The sequence below is a fragment of the Phyllostomus discolor genome, chromosome 4 (assembly GCF_004126475.2).
Source record: "Phyllostomus discolor isolate MPI-MPIP mPhyDis1 chromosome 4, mPhyDis1.pri.v3, whole genome shotgun sequence".
Classification (NCBI taxonomy): domain Eukaryota; kingdom Metazoa; phylum Chordata; class Mammalia; order Chiroptera; family Phyllostomidae; genus Phyllostomus; species Phyllostomus discolor.
Window position 1 is genome coordinate 112,661,981 of NC_040906.2, and position 18,300 is coordinate 112,680,280.

Sequence of the window (18,300 nt, forward strand, 5' to 3'; positions counted from 1 at the left end):
GCCATGTGAGCTTCCAGCTCCACCTGCTGATCTCTTCGTAGCATCTGCCACCACTGACAACATGTGGCTTCTTGGAGCAGTATCCCCTCTCAGCTGTCAGGACAGTATTTTCTCCTGGTTCTCCCTCTTCTTTTCTCTCTGCTTCTTCTCAGGCCCTGCTATGGCCTCCTCTCCCTCTCCCTGTCCTTCAGAGCTTTCCCTTGTTGTTTTCCTGAGAGAGCTAATCCACTTCCCATGCATTCTTGAATTGTCATTTACAAGCATGACTCTCAATCCTGGATCTCATTTTAATTCAACAAATAGTTTTTTAAAATATACTGTATGTTAAGATCCAGAGTCACATGTGACATAAAAGAGTTCACAGCCTAGAACTCTCTTCCGAAACCTATACACGTGGGAGTCATTCTGTTTGCAATGGTTTGAGGTACATATCTAATTCACGGGTTACCTGAAACAAAGTGTAAGTTTAGTCTAAAGGACTCATAACACAGCCTGGCTCCACACTGTCAGGAAACAATGCTGCCTGCTCTGCTTCTGGCCTGGAGAACACCCCCAAGGCTTGTGGGTAACAAGACGTGCATATATGCACTTTCTGTGACATTGCGTAGGACCACCCTCTAAGACATCTTTTTTCCCTGCCTTTGGAATAGTGGATATTGATACAGTCTCAAGCTAATGAGAATAAATGTACAATGTGAGTCTTGTGTAGAAAGTTAGTGCTGCCAGTCAGAGCCCCTGACATTACTTACCCAGCAGTACGAGGATGATGATGCTTACACACCTGAAAGAGAATGGTACCAGGCTGGATGTAATTCACTGTGAAACTGAGTACAGGTCATGTCTTCCTTTCAGGAGTTAGGTTGAGCAATTTAGAGAGGACAGAAGCAAGACTCCTCTTGCTGGCCTGGCTAAGCCTTGGAGGACCAGTGAGTCCCTAACCTGCCTTACCTCTGTTTCAGAATCTGCTTGTTGTCTTCGATGGTAACGCTGTCAGCGTGGTCCCTCTTGAAGATTTCAAAAGCCTCCTGGCGCCCTAATGACATCTCTTCTCTCATCCCTGTTGGAGACACAGGGAAAAGGCCTCAGTCACAGCATCAGGATCCCATTAATTGCACTGTCACTTTACTCAGACCACAAACCAGCCATGGCTCCAGGAGGCTCACAGCAGAGAGGGTCCGACCAGACAGGTGGCCCCAGGCTCTTCCAGCTGGCTGCCAACCGGGAGGAGGTTGTTCCAGCGACAGTCACGCCCGCTGCACCCTGTGGGGCTGTGCCTGCACATCCATGTGACTTGTGGGGGGTGGGGTTTGGAATGTCTGGTCAAAGGAAATGAAAACCAGAGTGCCAAGCCCTCAATTGCCAGGAACATCTGCAAATGCACTTTCTGCCATCATTTAGTGCCATATTTCTCCCTGTTTTCCTGTTATTCCCCATTTTGGTTTTCTGTTAAATTTCACCCTGAATTTCCAGGCATTTAGTTTAAAAAAGTATAATTCAGACTGAAAGATTTAGAATCTAGGCAATTCTGCTATTTGTCTCCATAGAACAACTTATCCTTGTTTCCTGGGGCTAAATGAGGGACCTCCGGTCTTACTCAGGACTTAGCTTCTCAGTTGCAAGACCCACAAGCGGACAGAGGTGGAGGTCCCTAGTTCATGTCTAACTTCAACATCCTGTATCACTATTGCCACTACAGACTAACCTTCACTGCTGGGCTCTACTCAGGGGCCAACTTCTGAAACCCAGAGTCAGAAGGGCCAAGGCCTTTGGAGAATGCAGCTGGCATTCCTGCACCGAGGCTCTCTTCCTTACGCCTCCTTTGGTGAGGGTCAATGTAGGTGTGTGCTTAGGACTCTCTAGGTGAGAGCTGAATTCACAGCTGGATTTTGGATGATCCAAAGTCATCTTTATGCCTCTGCCCTTAGTTTCTTCGTCCATGTGCTCTTTGTTCATTTAACTCTACTTACCTTTCCAGACCTGGCTAAGTATTACCACCTCCCCGAAGCTTTTCTTGAGGCCAAGACAGAATAAATCCTCCCTCCACTAGGTACCTATCGATGCTTCTGTAACATGCACAGCCCATAGACATTGTCACTTTACATGACAATTCTTTCTGGTGAAACACAAGTTTCTCTGGGGGTAGAGAGTACATTTTTTTGGTGAATCCTTGGTATCTTGTTTTATGATTGGTATTTAGAATGTGCTCAACATATGTCTATTAAATGAGTCAGGTCCAGAATGAACTGGGGCAATGATGAGTTTCTCTCTTATTGCCATAGGAACATAGTCCACGGCTACAGGGGTTTATCCTGAGGCCTAGGGGACCAGAGATGCATTCATATGGGCCACATAACATGTCTCTTGCCTGGAAAAAACCCACGGAATCCCATAACCTAGCCTCAGGGAGAGGAACTGGACCAGCCCATCTGACATCAATTTAGTGATTACTGTTGATAAAAATAGCACCATAAAAAATGTCTGAATGGTGAGACACACAAAGACACCCCACCCTTTTCCATCAGAAGCAAATGGGCACAGCTCAGTTCTGTCTCCACATCTGCCCTGCACACTGCAGAACTGGGGCAGGGGGGCCTGGAACTGGTCTGTGAGAGGCTTGGACAGATGAGCCCTGATGCACAAGAGACATTAACCAGGGGCTGAGGGATGTGCTCCATACCTCTCCCTGCCCCTGGTCTGTGTGCATTTTAACATGTACGATATGACTTTCACTGCATAACAGAATAACAGAAGGTAGAGTGAACGAGTCTCTTGGAGTAGAGTTGGGGAAGAGAGAAACTGCATAGAGACCACATTGGAGTCTGCCTGTGGAATCCCCAGATTGCCTCCCACAGAGGAGATGAGAAGGCTCCCACCAACCAGTGGTGGCAAGGGTGGGAGGATGGGATGGAAGGTTGCTCTAAAAGCTGCAGTGAAGGAGAGGGTTCATGGCCTTTCCTCTCCCAGGCTCTGCTTTCTTGTAGAGCTGATAGTCAGAACGGACAGCTGTGTGGGAAAGACATGTAGAGGTTTGTCAGTGCCCACAACACTGTAATAGGAGTAGGTCCTGGATGAACTTACAGTCAGCTGAAAACTCCACTGGACCTTCCCTAAGGTAGCGGGAGACCTGGACAGTGGGAGCAGAAATGGCATGGGGTGCACAGAAGAGACAATCCCAGGAAGGTAGGTTGGGATCATTTTGCAGAGAATCTGGAAGGTCTTGCTAAGAAATTTGGTGGCAGTGTGACATCATACATAAGTCACCAATTTCCAAAGACTTGAAATATAGAGAAGTGCACATTATGGGGAAGTTACACTGGAAGTGTTTAATACTTTTGGTGATTTAAAAAGCACTGGGGTCCTGCAGTGCTATTGGCTTATCATCAGCAACACGGTATTGGTTTTCCTCCTGTTACCATGGATACATATTCTGGGATTGTAGTTCTTTGATGGTGGTGACCTCAGGTGGATAAACAATGTGATGGCCATCATCCTGGCAATAAGCATCCTAAGTGTCTCCTCAGGAAGGCCAAGGTGAGATGGCTGCTGATGCCCATAGTCTTGAGAGCAAAGAGGTAAAGTAATTCCTGAAAGCCTAGAGAGACTTTGCAGCTGCCTTGTGGAGGAGGAGACTGAGAGTCCTCAGACAGGGCAGCTGAAAGGTGAGGCCCCAGGCCCCACCTCAAACCTACTCTTGTCCATCCCCTTTCTGCTTGTTTAGAGCCCACATCTACCTCCTTTTGGGTTGTACTAACAGATCAGGTTCCACTCCAGTTTGGGGTCACCCATGAAGGTAATGAACCCCTTTTTATTTACTGAAGAGCTGTCTCCACCTCATTTTCCCTCTCAGGATTTAGAAAACAGCTCTTTCTCACATGCCAAGCTCTGGCACACATGGTATGCGGTAGAAAGAGCAGGGCAGTGGAGCACAGGACTGACTGACAGTTCACCTTGCTAATGAGATAATGAGCCTGTATCTCACTTTAAATCAAAAGCTAGCAGTGATTAAGCTTACTGAGAAAAACATGTTGAAAGCCAAGATAGGCCAAAATCTAGGCCTTTTGTGCCAAACAATTAACCAAGTTGTGAATGCAGAAGAAAAGTTCTTGAAGGAAATTAAAGTGCTACTCTAGTAAACACACCAATGGTAAGAAAGTGCAACAGCCTTACTGCTGATATGGAGAAAGTTTTAGTGGTCTGGATAAGATCAAACCAGCCACAACATCCCCTTAAGCCAAAGCCTAATCCAGAGCAAGTCCCTAAATTTCTTTAATTCTATGAAGGCTGAGAGAGGTGAGGAAGCTGCAGAAGAAAAGTGTGAAGCTAGCAGAGGTTGATTTAAGAGAAGAATCCATCACTATGAAGTAAAAGTACAAGGACAAATAGTAAGTGCTGATGTAGAAGCTGTAGCAGAATTATCTAGAAGATCTAGCTAAGATAATTAATGAAAGTGGCTACATTAAACGACAGATTTTCAATGCAGACAAAACAGTCTTTTATTGGAAAAAGATGCCATCTATGGCTTTCACAGCTGGAGAGGAGAAGTCAATACCTGGCCTCAAAACTTCAAAGGACAGGCAGGCTTGCCTGTTAGAGGCTAATGCAGCTGGTGAGTTTAAGTTTAAGCAGGTGACCATTTACCATTCTGATAATTCTAGGGCTCTTAAAATTATGTTAAATCTACTCTGCCTGTGCTCTATAAATGGAATAACAAAGCCTGGATGACAGAACATCTGTTTACAAGATGATTTACTGAAAATTAAGCCCACTGTTGAGACCTAGTACTCAGAAAATAAGATTCTTTTCAAAATATTACCGCTCATGCCCTGATATGTGTGGCTCAGTTGGTTGGGCATCATTCCACAAAATGAAAAGGGCACTGGTTTGATTCCTTGTCAGGGCACATGCTTGGGTTGAGGGCTTGTCCCTAGATGGGGTGCATGCAAGAGGCAACCAATTGATGTTTCTCTCACACATTGATATTTCTCTTCCTCTCTTTCTTCCTCCCCTCCCCTCTCTCTAAAAATAAATGAAAAAATATTACTGCTAATCGACAATACATTTAGTTACCCCAGATCTCTGATGGAGATGTACAACAAGATTAATGTTGTTTTTATGTCTGCTAACACAACTTCCATTCTATAGCCCATAGACCAGGGAGTAATTTTGACCTTCAAGTCCTTATTTAATAAGTACATTTCATAAAGCTGTAGTTGCCATAGATAGTAATTCCTCTGATGGATCTGAGAAAAGTAAATGGAAAACCTTCTAGAAAGAATGCATTATTCCAGGTGCCAATACAAACATTTATGATTCATGGGAAGAGGTCAAAATATTAACACTAACAAGAGTTTTGAAGATACTGATGTCAACCCTCATGGATCACTTTGAGGGATCTAACACTTCATTGGGGGAAGTAATTGCAGATGTGGTGGAAACAGCAGAGAACTAGAATTACAAGTAGAGCCTGAAGATGCAACTTAATTGCTGCAATTGTGTGATAAAGCTGTAATGGATGGGGAGTTGCTTTTTATGAATGAGCAAAGAAAGGAGTTTCTTGAGATAGAATCTACTCTTGGTGAAATGGCTGTGAAGATTGTTGAAATGATGATAAAATATTTAGCATATTACAAAACTTAGTTGAAAAAGCAGTGGTAGGGTTTGAGATGATTGGCTCAAATTTTGAAAAAGTTCTATCTACTGTGGGTAAAATGCTATCAAAGAGCATCACATGCTACAGAGAAATTGTTCATGAAAGGAAGAATCAATCCATGGGCAAATGTCATTATTGTCTCATTTTAAGAATTTAAGAAATTTCCATAGCCACCCCTAACCTCATCAAACACTGCCCGGATAACCAGAAGCCATCAACTCTGAGGCAAGATCCTCTACCAGCAACAAGCTTATGACTCACTGAAGACTCAGATGATCAGCATTTTTTAGCAATGAAGTATTTTTAAAATAAAGTATGTACATTATTTTTTAGACATAATGCTATTATAAGCAAAACTTTTACATGCACTGAGAAACCAAAAATATTTGTGTGACTTGCCTTTTTGTGATATTCACTTTATTGCCATTATCTGCAGTATCTCCTGAATTAACTTACTTAAACTTCTCCATGATCCCTGGTCATAATTTCATTTTACAGATGAGGAAGCTGAGACTCAATTAAGAAACGATTATAGGGGTAAAAATTTCCCAGTTCTGCTCTTATATCAGTTTTTCCAGGGAAAGCATGCATGATTGGGGGGGGCAGGTTGCAGACAACAAAATGACATGGGAGTAGTAGATTTAACCTTGAAATTGTGCTCTTGTGAATGTCTATCTTGTCCAAATCTTTGAGTTTTCTTTATAGTGTCACAGGAAAAAAGAACCATGAGTTTTGTATACCATTTGCACAGTTTACTTCATTTATTCATATGTTCTAAAACTGTTTCTGGAATTTATAAGCTCCACGAGGGCAGAAATTTTTGTTGAGTTTTGTCTGCTGCAAGGATTCTAGCATGTGGATAGTACCTGGCACAGAGGAAGAACTCAGTCAAATATCTCTTGGAAGAATGGATATTTTAAAGGCTTATTGTTTTTCTTTTCGATACAGCATATTATGACTTTATAGGGGACGTGAAGCATGTCTCTATTGCTCTCCCTCCCTCTGCCACCATACTCCTAGGCAGGTTCACCCCTCATCTAGTGTGATTTTACAAATGTAACACCGTTTTCTCTGCACTACATGTCACCATGCTTCAGAGCCCACCATTAGAAATGAATGCCAAATATTTGCATTCATAAAAATGCAAATATTTTTGAAAACATCACTATTTTAGGGCGAACAAGGAAAACCCCCTGATTTGTTGCCAGTTAGCTAACACTCCTGCAGAGATGGGAGACATAAGATGGTGTCTCAGGCTGGTGCCAGAATCAAAGGGATCTGAGCTTGAAAGGGAAGATAAATTGTACCTTCTTGCCAACTTTGTTTAGTCTGATGGATTCAGCTGCTCACTAAAGTGTGGGCCCAGAAGAGACTGGGAATGGGAAGAGACTTCCCATTCCCATTTTTAGCTCTTAGCTGTTTTCTTTTAGTGAATTTCAATCACAGGACCCAGTGTCAAGTCCCAGAAAATATAGATTACTCAAAGAGGCCTGCTGGCTTGCTGAGTCACAGGACTGTTTAAAACCTAAAGGAGAGCAAATACCATCATAGGATGGTATAAAATTTCAAACAAAATAAAGCAAAACAAACAAAAAAAGGCCCAAACACACCCAAAGACCCTGAAAGGAGAGGAGTTTCTCAGTCTAAGTCCCCAAAACACGACATTGCGATTCTGGGCTGTGAACTGAATGGAAAACACTTCCAAGTCCTAAAGGTGCCCCCTTCTTGATTCTGATACCTATTAAGGAGCACTCAGATAGAAATGTTGGTCAATAGGTACTCTCCATGCTAGCCTTGAGTTGGATTTCTGAAAATGTTAGGCAGCCAAAGTTCTAGGCCCTGGTGCCTGTGCATTTCTTAATGCTTTCCCTTTTTTGCTAGGCTGAAATTTGGTTTCTTCTTTTGCTAAAGAATCAGTACTTTTGTAAGCAGTCCCCACTCCCAACGCAGGGTCCCATGGAAACCAAGCGGAAAGGAAAAACATCGGACGTAGAGAGTTAATGCTGCTGCCTCTGGGCCGGCTGTCTGATTTCCTTTAGTCAAGGGCACATGGGCCCGAGCTCATTTTCCTGGCTGCTCCCAAACAACCTACTGCTGCCGAGTTACTGCTTAAAAGTTCACAAAAGTAAAATAATGGAGAGTTATGTTATTCATGCTGAAAAAATGATTTCTTAGGGCCAAAAAATATTTTCCTTGGGAAAGACATTTATTCACGTTGGTGCCTCTGACCAAACAAGGAAGGGGAGAAGAGAAGACCAAGGGGGAATGAGGGAAAGTGAGAGGTGGGGTGGATTCCCAAGGCAGAGGGGCTTTGGTGCATATTGTTTGAGGCTAAATGCATGAGAAGGCTCGGAAGTGGCTGGGGACACTTAGGGCTGACTCTGGAGAGAAGCTAGATGTGGGGAGGTGATTATAGTATCTGTGGCTTGGTAGCAGAAGCTTTCAAACTGAAGGTAAGCGAATGATAGAGTGATGTGATAAGTATATACAGTATGTAGTACATAGAGTGTACTACATCACGGGAAGCAGCAGGCAGGGGTGGAGTGTTTTTCTGTATGCTACATCATATAAGGTTTTATAGGCACTGAGAGTTCTCAGTAAATGTCATCTTCATGAAATATACAAAAATATCCTCAGATATAGTTAGAAGAGAAGTCCATCCTTTAGTGTGTGGAGAGGTTAGAATGTATGGTCCAATGGGATGGAGAGGAATGAAGAATTTAGATGAGAGAGGGGGATAATCTATCCAGGCAGTACAAAACATAAAGGTCAGGAGGGCTATGAGAACCAAAGGAAAGGTCAGTGGTCCAGCACCCTTGGGAATAAGGCTGGGAACAAGGATGTCCCAGGGGAAGTGTTGGCTACAACAGACACTCTGGGATAAAGGATGAGTCAGCAGCTTCTAGCATGGAGAGCAAAGGGTCTGTTGATGCTGAACTGAATAAATTTGTGAGGCGGGGAAGTGCTTTAGGATCTTATAAAGAGAAATGGACTATCTCCCAGAAAAATCAGAAAGCACATCTGAGACATTGCCTTTACCGTCTTCCCCCCATGGTGGGGAGGATGCTGTCATCTAGGAAGGAGGAGGTTTTAGAAGTTACATGAAGGAATGGCACATGCATAGCCCATGTTCCCACTTTCCTTCCTCACACTGATGGAAGATATTGCTAATTGATCACAGCATCCTTTGCTAGGGAAACAAATGATAGCACCAGAGTTTCGCACAGTTCTTCAGGCAGCCTCTCCCAGTCAGCAGTCCCTGGCCTGGAAGCACTCCCTTTATTAGATGGCTCCCAGATTACTACCCAGTAGAAGACATCTGCTGTTACTTCGTCATTTCTGTGCTTTCAGGATCAAATAGCTGCCTGGTTCCATCACCTTAGGAGATGATGTGCCGGTGACGTTCCCCAGGGAGCAGTGAGTGGCATGTGCTAGAGTGCCTAAATCACCAAGAATGGCCGTAGCAGTCTGGGAGTAGGTGCTGAGGAGGCCCCTGTCCCTGCTTCTGCAGGGACAGGGTGATGGAGGCCACCACAGGAAGTGGTGCCATGTGCCATGGGCCTGTTTGCTTTAAGGGCCAGGAGAAGCTCAGCTACAATTTGAGGGGTTGTTGGGTGGGGACAGCAGAGTATGAAATCTGAGGATGAGGGGAAGACAAAACCACTTAGCCACGGCCAAAGTGACTGCAGATGTGAAGACTAAAAAGTAGAATTTGGGGGTGACCAAGGACACTTGTCCAACCTACTTCCTGCTTTTGATTGACAACTTCTGGAATGGATTAGTGCACCATGGCCTTGGGGTTAAAGGCCTATGTTCAAACCAGATGATACCACCTGGGCTGAAATCCTCAGATTAGGACTTGCCTTGGAGTTTCCTAAATTGCCACATGAAAGATGTCAAAGGAGAACCTTTAATTAGTAGATTCTTCGGGCTGGGTTGGACCAGGCTGAAGCATGGCAGGTTTGGCAGGGGCTCTAGGGAGTGGAGTGTAGGAAAAATCTGAAGTGGAAAGCCACAGAAACCTTAGGAGACCCACCCAATGGTGGCACCATGTCTAAATAAATCAAACGGGTTCCTGATTCCTGGTGCCAGAAATCACACATCCCACCAGCAACTTGACCAGGCCCAGCAGTGCAGACCACGTGGGCTGGGTGGAATTAAGGTGTGGTACTCAAGGCAGCTTGTGTTTCCCTCTTGTCTTGGCAACTGTGTCTCCTTCACCCTCCTGGCACAAGTGTCCTGGGCATTAGCCTCAGCAGGTGAAGAAAGGCCAGGTGCGCCAACCAAGTGGGCAGGCCTAGGGCCTCTGTGAGAATGGCAGCTGCTTGAGGGTAGTTGCCCATTCCCAGCAGTGACATTAAACCTTTAAACAATGGTCCCCAAGGTCATCTTCAGAGAAACTTGTTTCCTAACCCTGCATCTCTGGCAGGGGCTCTTGCCAGAGATCTCTGGCATCTCTGTGGAGCGTTCTCACTCAGGACAAAGTGCCCATGTGGGTTGCTTAGCGAAACCCATAGGCAGATGCAGGAATGGAGCTTAGAGAGCAGCCTCGGTCATGTTGGCATTTCTGTGTTTTGGAGTTAACTCAGGAATCTGGAGACCAGCAATGTTTCCATTAAATATGACAGCATGCTGCCAGGCTAACCTGGATGTGTGGAGTCTTTTCCATCAGTTTTGGTCCATAGGTGTGGCAGCCCTGCAAGAGCCTTGGTGTCCAGTTCCATGTCTGGTATCTGGACCAACCCTAGGAATTTGGTAGAAGGACATGTGTCCTAGCACTTTGTGGGTTAAAGAGCAGTGGCCGAGAGGCCAATTGAACAGAAAGTCAAATTCCTCTTCAGCTTAGAAAGAGGCCCCATATTCTTTGGATCTGACCAGCACAGGACTCCCTGAGTTTGAGATGACTTGGCCACTTCTAAAGGCCATGGTTAGTAAGATTCCACCGACCAGCTTCCTCCTGATGAGTTTAGTTCTCGTACTGGCCTATGCTTCGAGGGCAGTGGCTAAAGCAGTGTCCACATGTCCTGTTGTCTGAAAAATGAGGCCAGTTTTCTATCTATGCCTAAATTAGGGATGAATTCCATTTTAGCATATTTATATAGATCTTTAAAAGAAAATTAAAGAATTACAATCTGGCTTAGCAGCAAAAGCGTCCCTTTTCCTGAAACACAAGTGGATTTACATAAAATTCTGATGCCCTGGCTTGGAAATAAGCACAAGGCAATATGGAACTTGGGTATGCTCAAGTTCATTCTTTGGGGAAAAAAATGAAAGGGGAACTTATTTTTTACTTGCCTTCTAAGTGACAGACACTATTCTGTATTTCACAAGCATTAACTCACAAATACTAACTCAGTATTCACTGCAACTGTACTGGTGGTGAGTGGAGGAGCTAATACTGATTAAGAACTTTGTTATGTGCTAGAGAAATTAAATATGTTGTCTCATTTAATTGTCACAGTGATCCTGTCAACTAGGTAGGATTGGGTGCATTCTAGAGGTAAGGTAGTTGAAGTTGAAAAGGTTAAAAGTAACCACAGGACAACAGTTAGTAAAATAAATTCATAACAGTTTTATCTGACTCCAAACCTTTTCTTTTGCATATTGTGTTGCAAGTGAAAATTTGCCAAGTAGAAATAATGTCATAAATATTGGCAAACCACTGAGGTCAGATAGGGTCAGACCTACAGGGTCAGGAGGTCAGAGGTAGTAAAGAGCAAAAGGCAGTTTTGGAGGATTGTGACTGGACGTGGACCGAGAACCATAAATGTAAACAGCAGACAGCTCAGAAGAGGTAGAGATTTGTCTCTGTGAATGGGAAGATCTATCTCTGTAAACAGGAAGCCGGGGAAAGTCCCAGGTGGCCCTGCTTCACCTGGGAACCCAGGCAGCGGGGAATGGGGCTCACACGCAAGGGGAAGGTTGGCTGACTTGAGTCTCTGCCATTACAACTTTATTAGGTAGCCAGTTATCTCAGGTCTGGTTGAATGATTATCTTTCCCTAATCTACATGGAGCTTGCACTCACAAGAGTCGCCACAGTAAAATAGTTTATGCACTTAAAATGGTTCTGTTGGACTGGAGTGGGAGTGGGGAGGGGTTACTGCAGAGAAGAGAAGGGGGAGGGTCCAAGTCTGAAGAGTGTGGTCTTTGGCAGAAGAGGTGAAAAGGACCTAGGAGGCCTTCATTTTCCTTTTGAATTCTCTGTGTCCTAACTGCTTCTTCTCTGGAAAGCATTTCACTATTTAAATGTAACATTTGTTTATTCACTCAGGCAGTGAGTCCATTGGTGAAGCAGACCATCTGTCAACAAGTACTGAGCATATAATCCACTGACAACCCTCTCATATAGGTAGTTACAGATAAATAAAAGAAATGCTGTCCTTGAACTTATAATGGGTTATGGGAAGGTCAAAGCTGACAGTATAAAGCATAAAAAACCCACTATAGACAATGCATTGGTGGTGATACAACACAGTGCAGATGGTTGTGAGGGAGCAAACAAAGGGACATAATCAGATTGCAGGGAGATTTTTCAAGGAAAATTCCTCCTAAGGAAGGTTTTAGAGGAACTGAGGGGCAGAAGCTGGAGGGAAAGAGGTCGATGCTGCTGCCTGCATAAGGAACAGAAAGGCAAAGTCGTAGGTGCAGGGAGGAGCCCACTGTGTGGAACATCAGGCACAGAGATTAATTGGAGGGACCTTGGGGTTTCCTTTGGTGTAGGCGGATTTCTTCCCAAGTGACCTCTTGGTCCTGACACCACTCCCTTAACTAGTTCCCTGCTTGCCCAGGGTGGTCCCAGGCAGAGGGCCACTGAAGTTTTCTACAGGCTTGTCAGGCAGTTCTCCTTTCCTCAAACAACCAAAGAAGAATGTTTGCTTTGCAGTGTAACCTCAGGCTATTCTTCTGGTATTCTTGTCTAGTGGCTGGGCAACAGAAATAGAATTTGTAGTCAGAAGACAGGAGTATGAATGCTGGTTTCACTTATTAGCTGTAGGACCTGGTCTGCCATTTAAATTGTTCTAATCTTAGGCTCCGCATCTATACAATGAAGCTAAAAACTCCCATTTTACAAGATTATTTTGAACATTGTATGAATTAATCCATGTAAAAAGGAAAGAGCAAATGTAGCTTCTATAATAAGGTTAGCTATAATTGCTTTTTGCTTCTGAGATTCTGCATTCTACCTGCAGGAAATGTGCAAGACCTTATGGCTTATACTGGCTTACGGATTCATTATGAGTTAATTCCCCATTGGCATTTTTCTCATCTACTCTTTTATTGTGTCGTACCTTATGATTTTGCATAGGCTATTACAAATAAAGTTTGGAGGGTGCATGTGTTAAAAAAAAAAGAACTCCCGTCTCTTAGTGTTACTGTGAAGGGTCAATAAGAGGAGGTGGCACTTTGTGTCGATTTCCTGTTTGGAGCTACTGAATACCTCTGCAATGATGCATTTCTGTGACTATCTCCCCTGCCCACCATCTCCACCTCTCTGGCCATGAACTCCAGACTGCATGTGAATTTGCCTTCTGTGTTTGTAGCCCCAAGCCCAGTGCCTGAAACATAGTAGATACTCCAGACGAGGTTTGTAGATGGAATGAATAAGCAAGGATGAAGTATCTCTAGTTAACTTGTTTTTCTTAAAAGCACTGTTAACTGTACATATATCCAATGCAGTTTTCTGTGTGTATGTTCTATAATAAAAATAAAGAAAGCAGAATATGGCATCTATGACTTATTGATTTAAAAGTCTCTGACAGAATGAATGAATAAATGTGGAATACAGTATAAAAAGTGGAAGTATAAATATGAGTTATTTTCATCATACGTAATAATAAATCATCTAAAAACCTACACTCAGCAAGCTGTTTAGAGAGCAAGAACTACTTTAACACAGTAGGCAAACTCTTAAGGTGGTTGTAAATTATGGGTTAGCCGGGTAGGGTGAGAGTGGCTTCAACTGTCAGGAGGGCTGCATCTTCTGTGTTCTCTGCTTCCCAGCCACACCAGCCGGGCTCGTGCCACAGGAACAACCTCACCTCATGAGGAAATAGATGCAACAAGGCAGAGGCTTCCTCCTCTTCCCAACACCATGTCTCCTGGTGGCCTTACCTGCAGTCCAGGCTTCCCTCTGGTCACCATCTTGTCAAAGGTCCCTTTTCATAGACAAAGCCTGAGCAGAGTCGTCTATATTCACCCTCTCTATCCCTCACCTCCCATTCTCTCCTTGATGCAGTCCAATGGAGTTTCATCTCCTCAACTCCACTGAACATCCCCAGTGATCTCAGCATCGCCAACACCAGCAGCCAGTTTTCTGGTCTCATTTTAGTTAACCTCTCAGTAAATGGCAGAGCAGTGAAGTCACCAACTATGCCATGTGCCATCATCGAGGCCCTAGGTCCCCTGCAGTGAACAGATAGCCTGGGTTCCCGGCTGTGAGCGGCAGTGAGGGGACTTCTCAGCTAAAGAACTGAAGTGCCACTGTGCTCCCTCTTCTTTCACTCTAGTGACTGGTGACATCCCAGACAGAGTCTATGTCAGCCTTGCCCTGGTGACTACGAACCAGAGATCTGACCCTTCTGGCACACATTGTGCATGCAGTGTGAACAAGGAATAACTTGTCATGATAAGCTACTGAGGTTCACTGTTAATTTATCACCAGAGTGTAGTGACCTAGTCTGTCCTGACCCCGGTGCAGCAGTGCTGGACACAGCTGACACCCACTTCCCTTTTGCCAGGAGCACTTCCTTCCTCATCACTCCCTCCTGGTTTTTCTCCTGCCTTCCTGGCTCCTTTTCCCCAGCCTCCAGATGTTGCAGCTCAGTGGGGTACAGTGCAGTGGGGCTCAGCCCTGGGCATTCTTCTCTTTCAATAGGTGATTTCATTTAGTCTCATAGCTTTAATGAGTATTATAACCAATGGCTCCAAAATTTATATATTTAGCTCTGATCTCTCCACTGAGGGCCAGGTTTGGATATTGAATAGCCCACTTGAAATCTCAACCTGAATGTCTACTTGGCATCTCAAGCTTAACATGCCCCCAAACAGAACCCTTAATCCATTCCAAACTCCATTCCAAACTCTACTCCAAGCTGTTTCCCCTAATTGCTTCCATATCAGTAAATGGTATCACTCACTCAAGCAGAAACTCCAGGACTCTTCCACGATTCTTCAATTCCCCCATCAGCTCCACTGGCAGGTCCTGTCTGCAGCCCTTTAAAATAAGCCTTACATCTCTTTGCTTCTGTCTTTTTTAAAATCCCAACCTAAGTCACTGTCATCTCTCACCTGGAATGTCTCTTACCTGCTTTGCCAGCTCCTATATTGCCCTCCTACAATGTATTCTCCACACAGCAACCTGAGTGATTTATTAATAATGCAATCATGCCAGTCCTCTGCTTTAAACTTCCCACGGGTCCTGAACAAACCCCGGTCCTCAGTCTGGCAGGCCTTACGTCATCTCTCCTCCTCACACCTCACCCAGATCTTAGCTCACGCCTTCTCGGCTCATTGACCTTCTTTCAGCTCCTCAAATGTGTCAGTCATATCCCCACCTGTGGGCCTTTATGCTCGCTGTTTGCTCCTTCTGTCTGGAATGTTCTTTCCCTGACTCTTTCTGACTATCAATTCACCTCTCAGCTCACAAGTCACCACTTTTGGTCCCCACCCCAATTGTTTCCACCTGATTAATCTGTTTCACATCCTTCCTAGCTTCCACCACCAGCTGAAACTGCATGTATGCATGTATTGTAGAGAATGAAAATTCTGCAAAGGAAAGACCATCCTGTCTCATTCACTGCTCTTCTCTAGTGCCGGGAAGGAAGGAAGGGACGGAGGAAGAGAGGGTCACAATCTTATTAGAAATAGGATCCCCTAATAGGTACAAAATTTGCACCCTTGCCCCTGTCTTTCAAATCAAAGGTAAACTGCTCTCTTGTGAAGATGCTGACTCTCACTCATGTTGGAATCTCCCCTCTCTGTACCCACAACCAGAATTAGAAAAACGCCCTTTTTTTTCCACAGGCCCTTGCTAACCCATCTCCCAGTTAATCCCATTGCTTCACACGTCTGCTCTTTCCTTCTAACTTGGTTTTCACTTTTGTGCTTGTTTATGTTTGTTTTTATTTTATGAACACCAAACCTATAAGTAATTATTTCTAAAGGGAGTCACACTAAAGTCCACCTATAAATGGTGAGGGGGCTTGTGAGAACAGTTGTCTTTCCTTGTCCTGGCTAGAACTTCCAGTTCTGAAACAGAGGAATGAGAGGCTTTGGGGCTGTCTATCACTGTTTCAGCACGCTATAGGGCCAGCCAAGTAAACATCTGTGTCTGGTAATTGTGCATGCTCAGCAGAGAGAAGCAACTTGCCATTAGAGCCTGTTGGTATTAAGCCATTCAGGAAGGTTTCTGAGGGATTTTTCTTTCATAGATGCATTATCCCATAAGAATTCAAAGGAATATACTTGATGCTGGAGGTGAGTCCTAAAGATTTAAATCCCCATATCTTTACCTGATAAGGTAAGAACAGGTCCGAGGCCTTTACTTTTTCTAATTATCAAGGTATAACTTGTCAGCCCTGGCTGGCATAGCTCAGTGGGTTGAGCACAGGCTGCGAACCAAAGTGTCGCAGGTTTGATTCCTAGTCAGGGTACATGCCTGGGTTGCAGGCCATGACCCCAGCAACTGCACATTGATGTTTCTCTCTCTCTCTCTCTCTCTCTCTCTCTCTCTCTCCCCCCTTCCCTCTCTAAAAATAAATAAGTTAAATCTGTAAAAAAAAAAAGGTGTAACTTGTCCATTGCAAAAAAAAATTTGGGAAATAATTAACAATGTAAAGAAGCACGAAAAAAGTCACTCATAATCCCTCTACCTTTCAGTTTTTTCTGTGCTTTATTTTACTATGTAGTTAAGATAGTATTGTATATATAATTTTATAGACTATTGATTTCACTTAACATTATCTCATGTGTTTCTAAGTTATTACATTCTTTATGAATATTACTTTCTTTGGTTGTATAATATTTCATTATAGTCCATTCTCTAATATTGAATATATATTTACATATAAATAATGCTGCAGTGAGCATATTGGTATATAAATTTTATTCCACATGTAATTAAATTAACATAGATATTTACTAAGTACCCACTATATCCCTGTTACGGTTCTTGGAGCTGGTGAGCGAAGACCTATTTCCTTAGAAAGCTAACATTCTACTGAAGGTAACAGACTAAAGCAGCAAACGAGCATGTACTGTTAATTAGCTGTAGGAAGAGAAATAATGGAAAGTAAGGAATATGTGATATATGAATAAGGGAGGAGGCTATTTCCCATAGACAGATGAGAAGAAATTTCCTCAGAGGAAGTTGTATTTGCACAAAGGCATACTGGGTGTTTTCTGGAGGCTAGATTCCTCAGGGGAGTTTCTGAGTTAAAAGTTCTTGCTTTCTAGGAAGCCAGATTGCTCCCTGCCAGCAGTTATCAGCGGTGCCTGGAAGGAACAACAGCTATAAAAGGGCACCCTACCAGGGTATGATCTGGACTAAGTTACTTAATTCCTCTTAAGTTACTTAATTCCTCTATTGCTTAGTTTTCTTTTGTGAAGTGGCAATAATACTACTTGTACGTGTACATTTGTGTGTGTGTATGTGTGTGTGTGTGTGTGTGTGGTGTGTCTGTGTGGTGGAGGTGGTGGGATGGGGGTGGCTGGGAGAGGAGATGGTTCTTGCATCCCAGAAGGACTGGATGAGGGAGCAAACACACACACATCTGTGAAGAGGGAACCGTTAGGTTGTCCAGTGTGAGCAGGGCATTCCAGTTGGTGAAAACTTAGCTGGAAGATGATTATAGAGTGTGCAGCATGAACAATGACTGTGTCTGTGTTCTGCACATAGTAGGTGGTCAATAATGCACAGTGAATGAAAGGAAGAAGGCAACCTCTTGAGAAGAGCTTATGGACACTGGAAGACTGAGAAGGAAAGGTCTTAGTTGACTGGTCACATAGCGGTACAGCATGGCTCATGATTTGTTTATCAGACGCTACAAAGAAAGACTCTTTATTCACGAGCCTGCAAATTAGTGGTATCCTCAGTTTCCTCATTCATAAAATGAGATTAGTAATGCCGACTTCATAGGGCTGTGTGGGAGGTTAAAAGGGATTGAAATACGGAAAGAGCACAACACTGACTTGTTCACGGTATCCCTGGATAAATGCTGATTCTCTCCCTCAACTTGTATAAGTAGGTGGGAAAGGATCAGGGATGGTAGGAGGTGGGGCAGCAGTATGAAGAGTTGAGAGGTCTCCAAGTAACTTGTATTTCCCCAAACCCCAGATGGGGCTGTACTCTTTTGATTTATCTGATCTTTAGTAGTGAAAATATTTTGTTGCATGTAAGATAATTAATGTTGACAAAAACTCCAAGGAAGCCTTGTTTGATGGCTGGTATTAAGCAAAGTTATCAAAGGCATGCATTTTAGCATCAGACTTAAATCCTCTCCTCACGTCAAATGATTAACCTGATTTGGAAAACACAGCTCAAATCCTATTCCCTGACTCCTCTTGGGTCTTTCCAGCAGCTTCTCCTGCAGATCTAGGTCTGGCTGCCTCCACAGGCCCTACTCTAATCCCTCTGCTCTGCCACACCCG

General features: G+C 43.9%; 1 protein-coding gene and 1 pseudogene across 3 annotated transcripts in view; one reads left to right on the forward strand and one right to left on the reverse strand.

Moving 5' to 3' along the window:
- KIF6 (kinesin family member 6) overlaps positions 1 to 18,300 on the reverse strand; it is a 413,362-nt gene that overhangs the window by 95,690 nt on the left and 299,372 nt on the right. For all 3 annotated transcript variants that reach the window (XM_036024067.1, XM_036024068.1, XM_036024066.1), the window contains one exon: positions 949 to 1,057. In XM_036024067.1, the coding sequence (XP_035879960.1) occupies positions 949 to 1,057 (109 nt within the window). The remainder of the gene's footprint in view (positions 1 to 948; positions 1,058 to 18,300) is intronic.
- On the forward strand, positions 2,898 to 14,064 carry LOC118500396 (annotated as a pseudogene).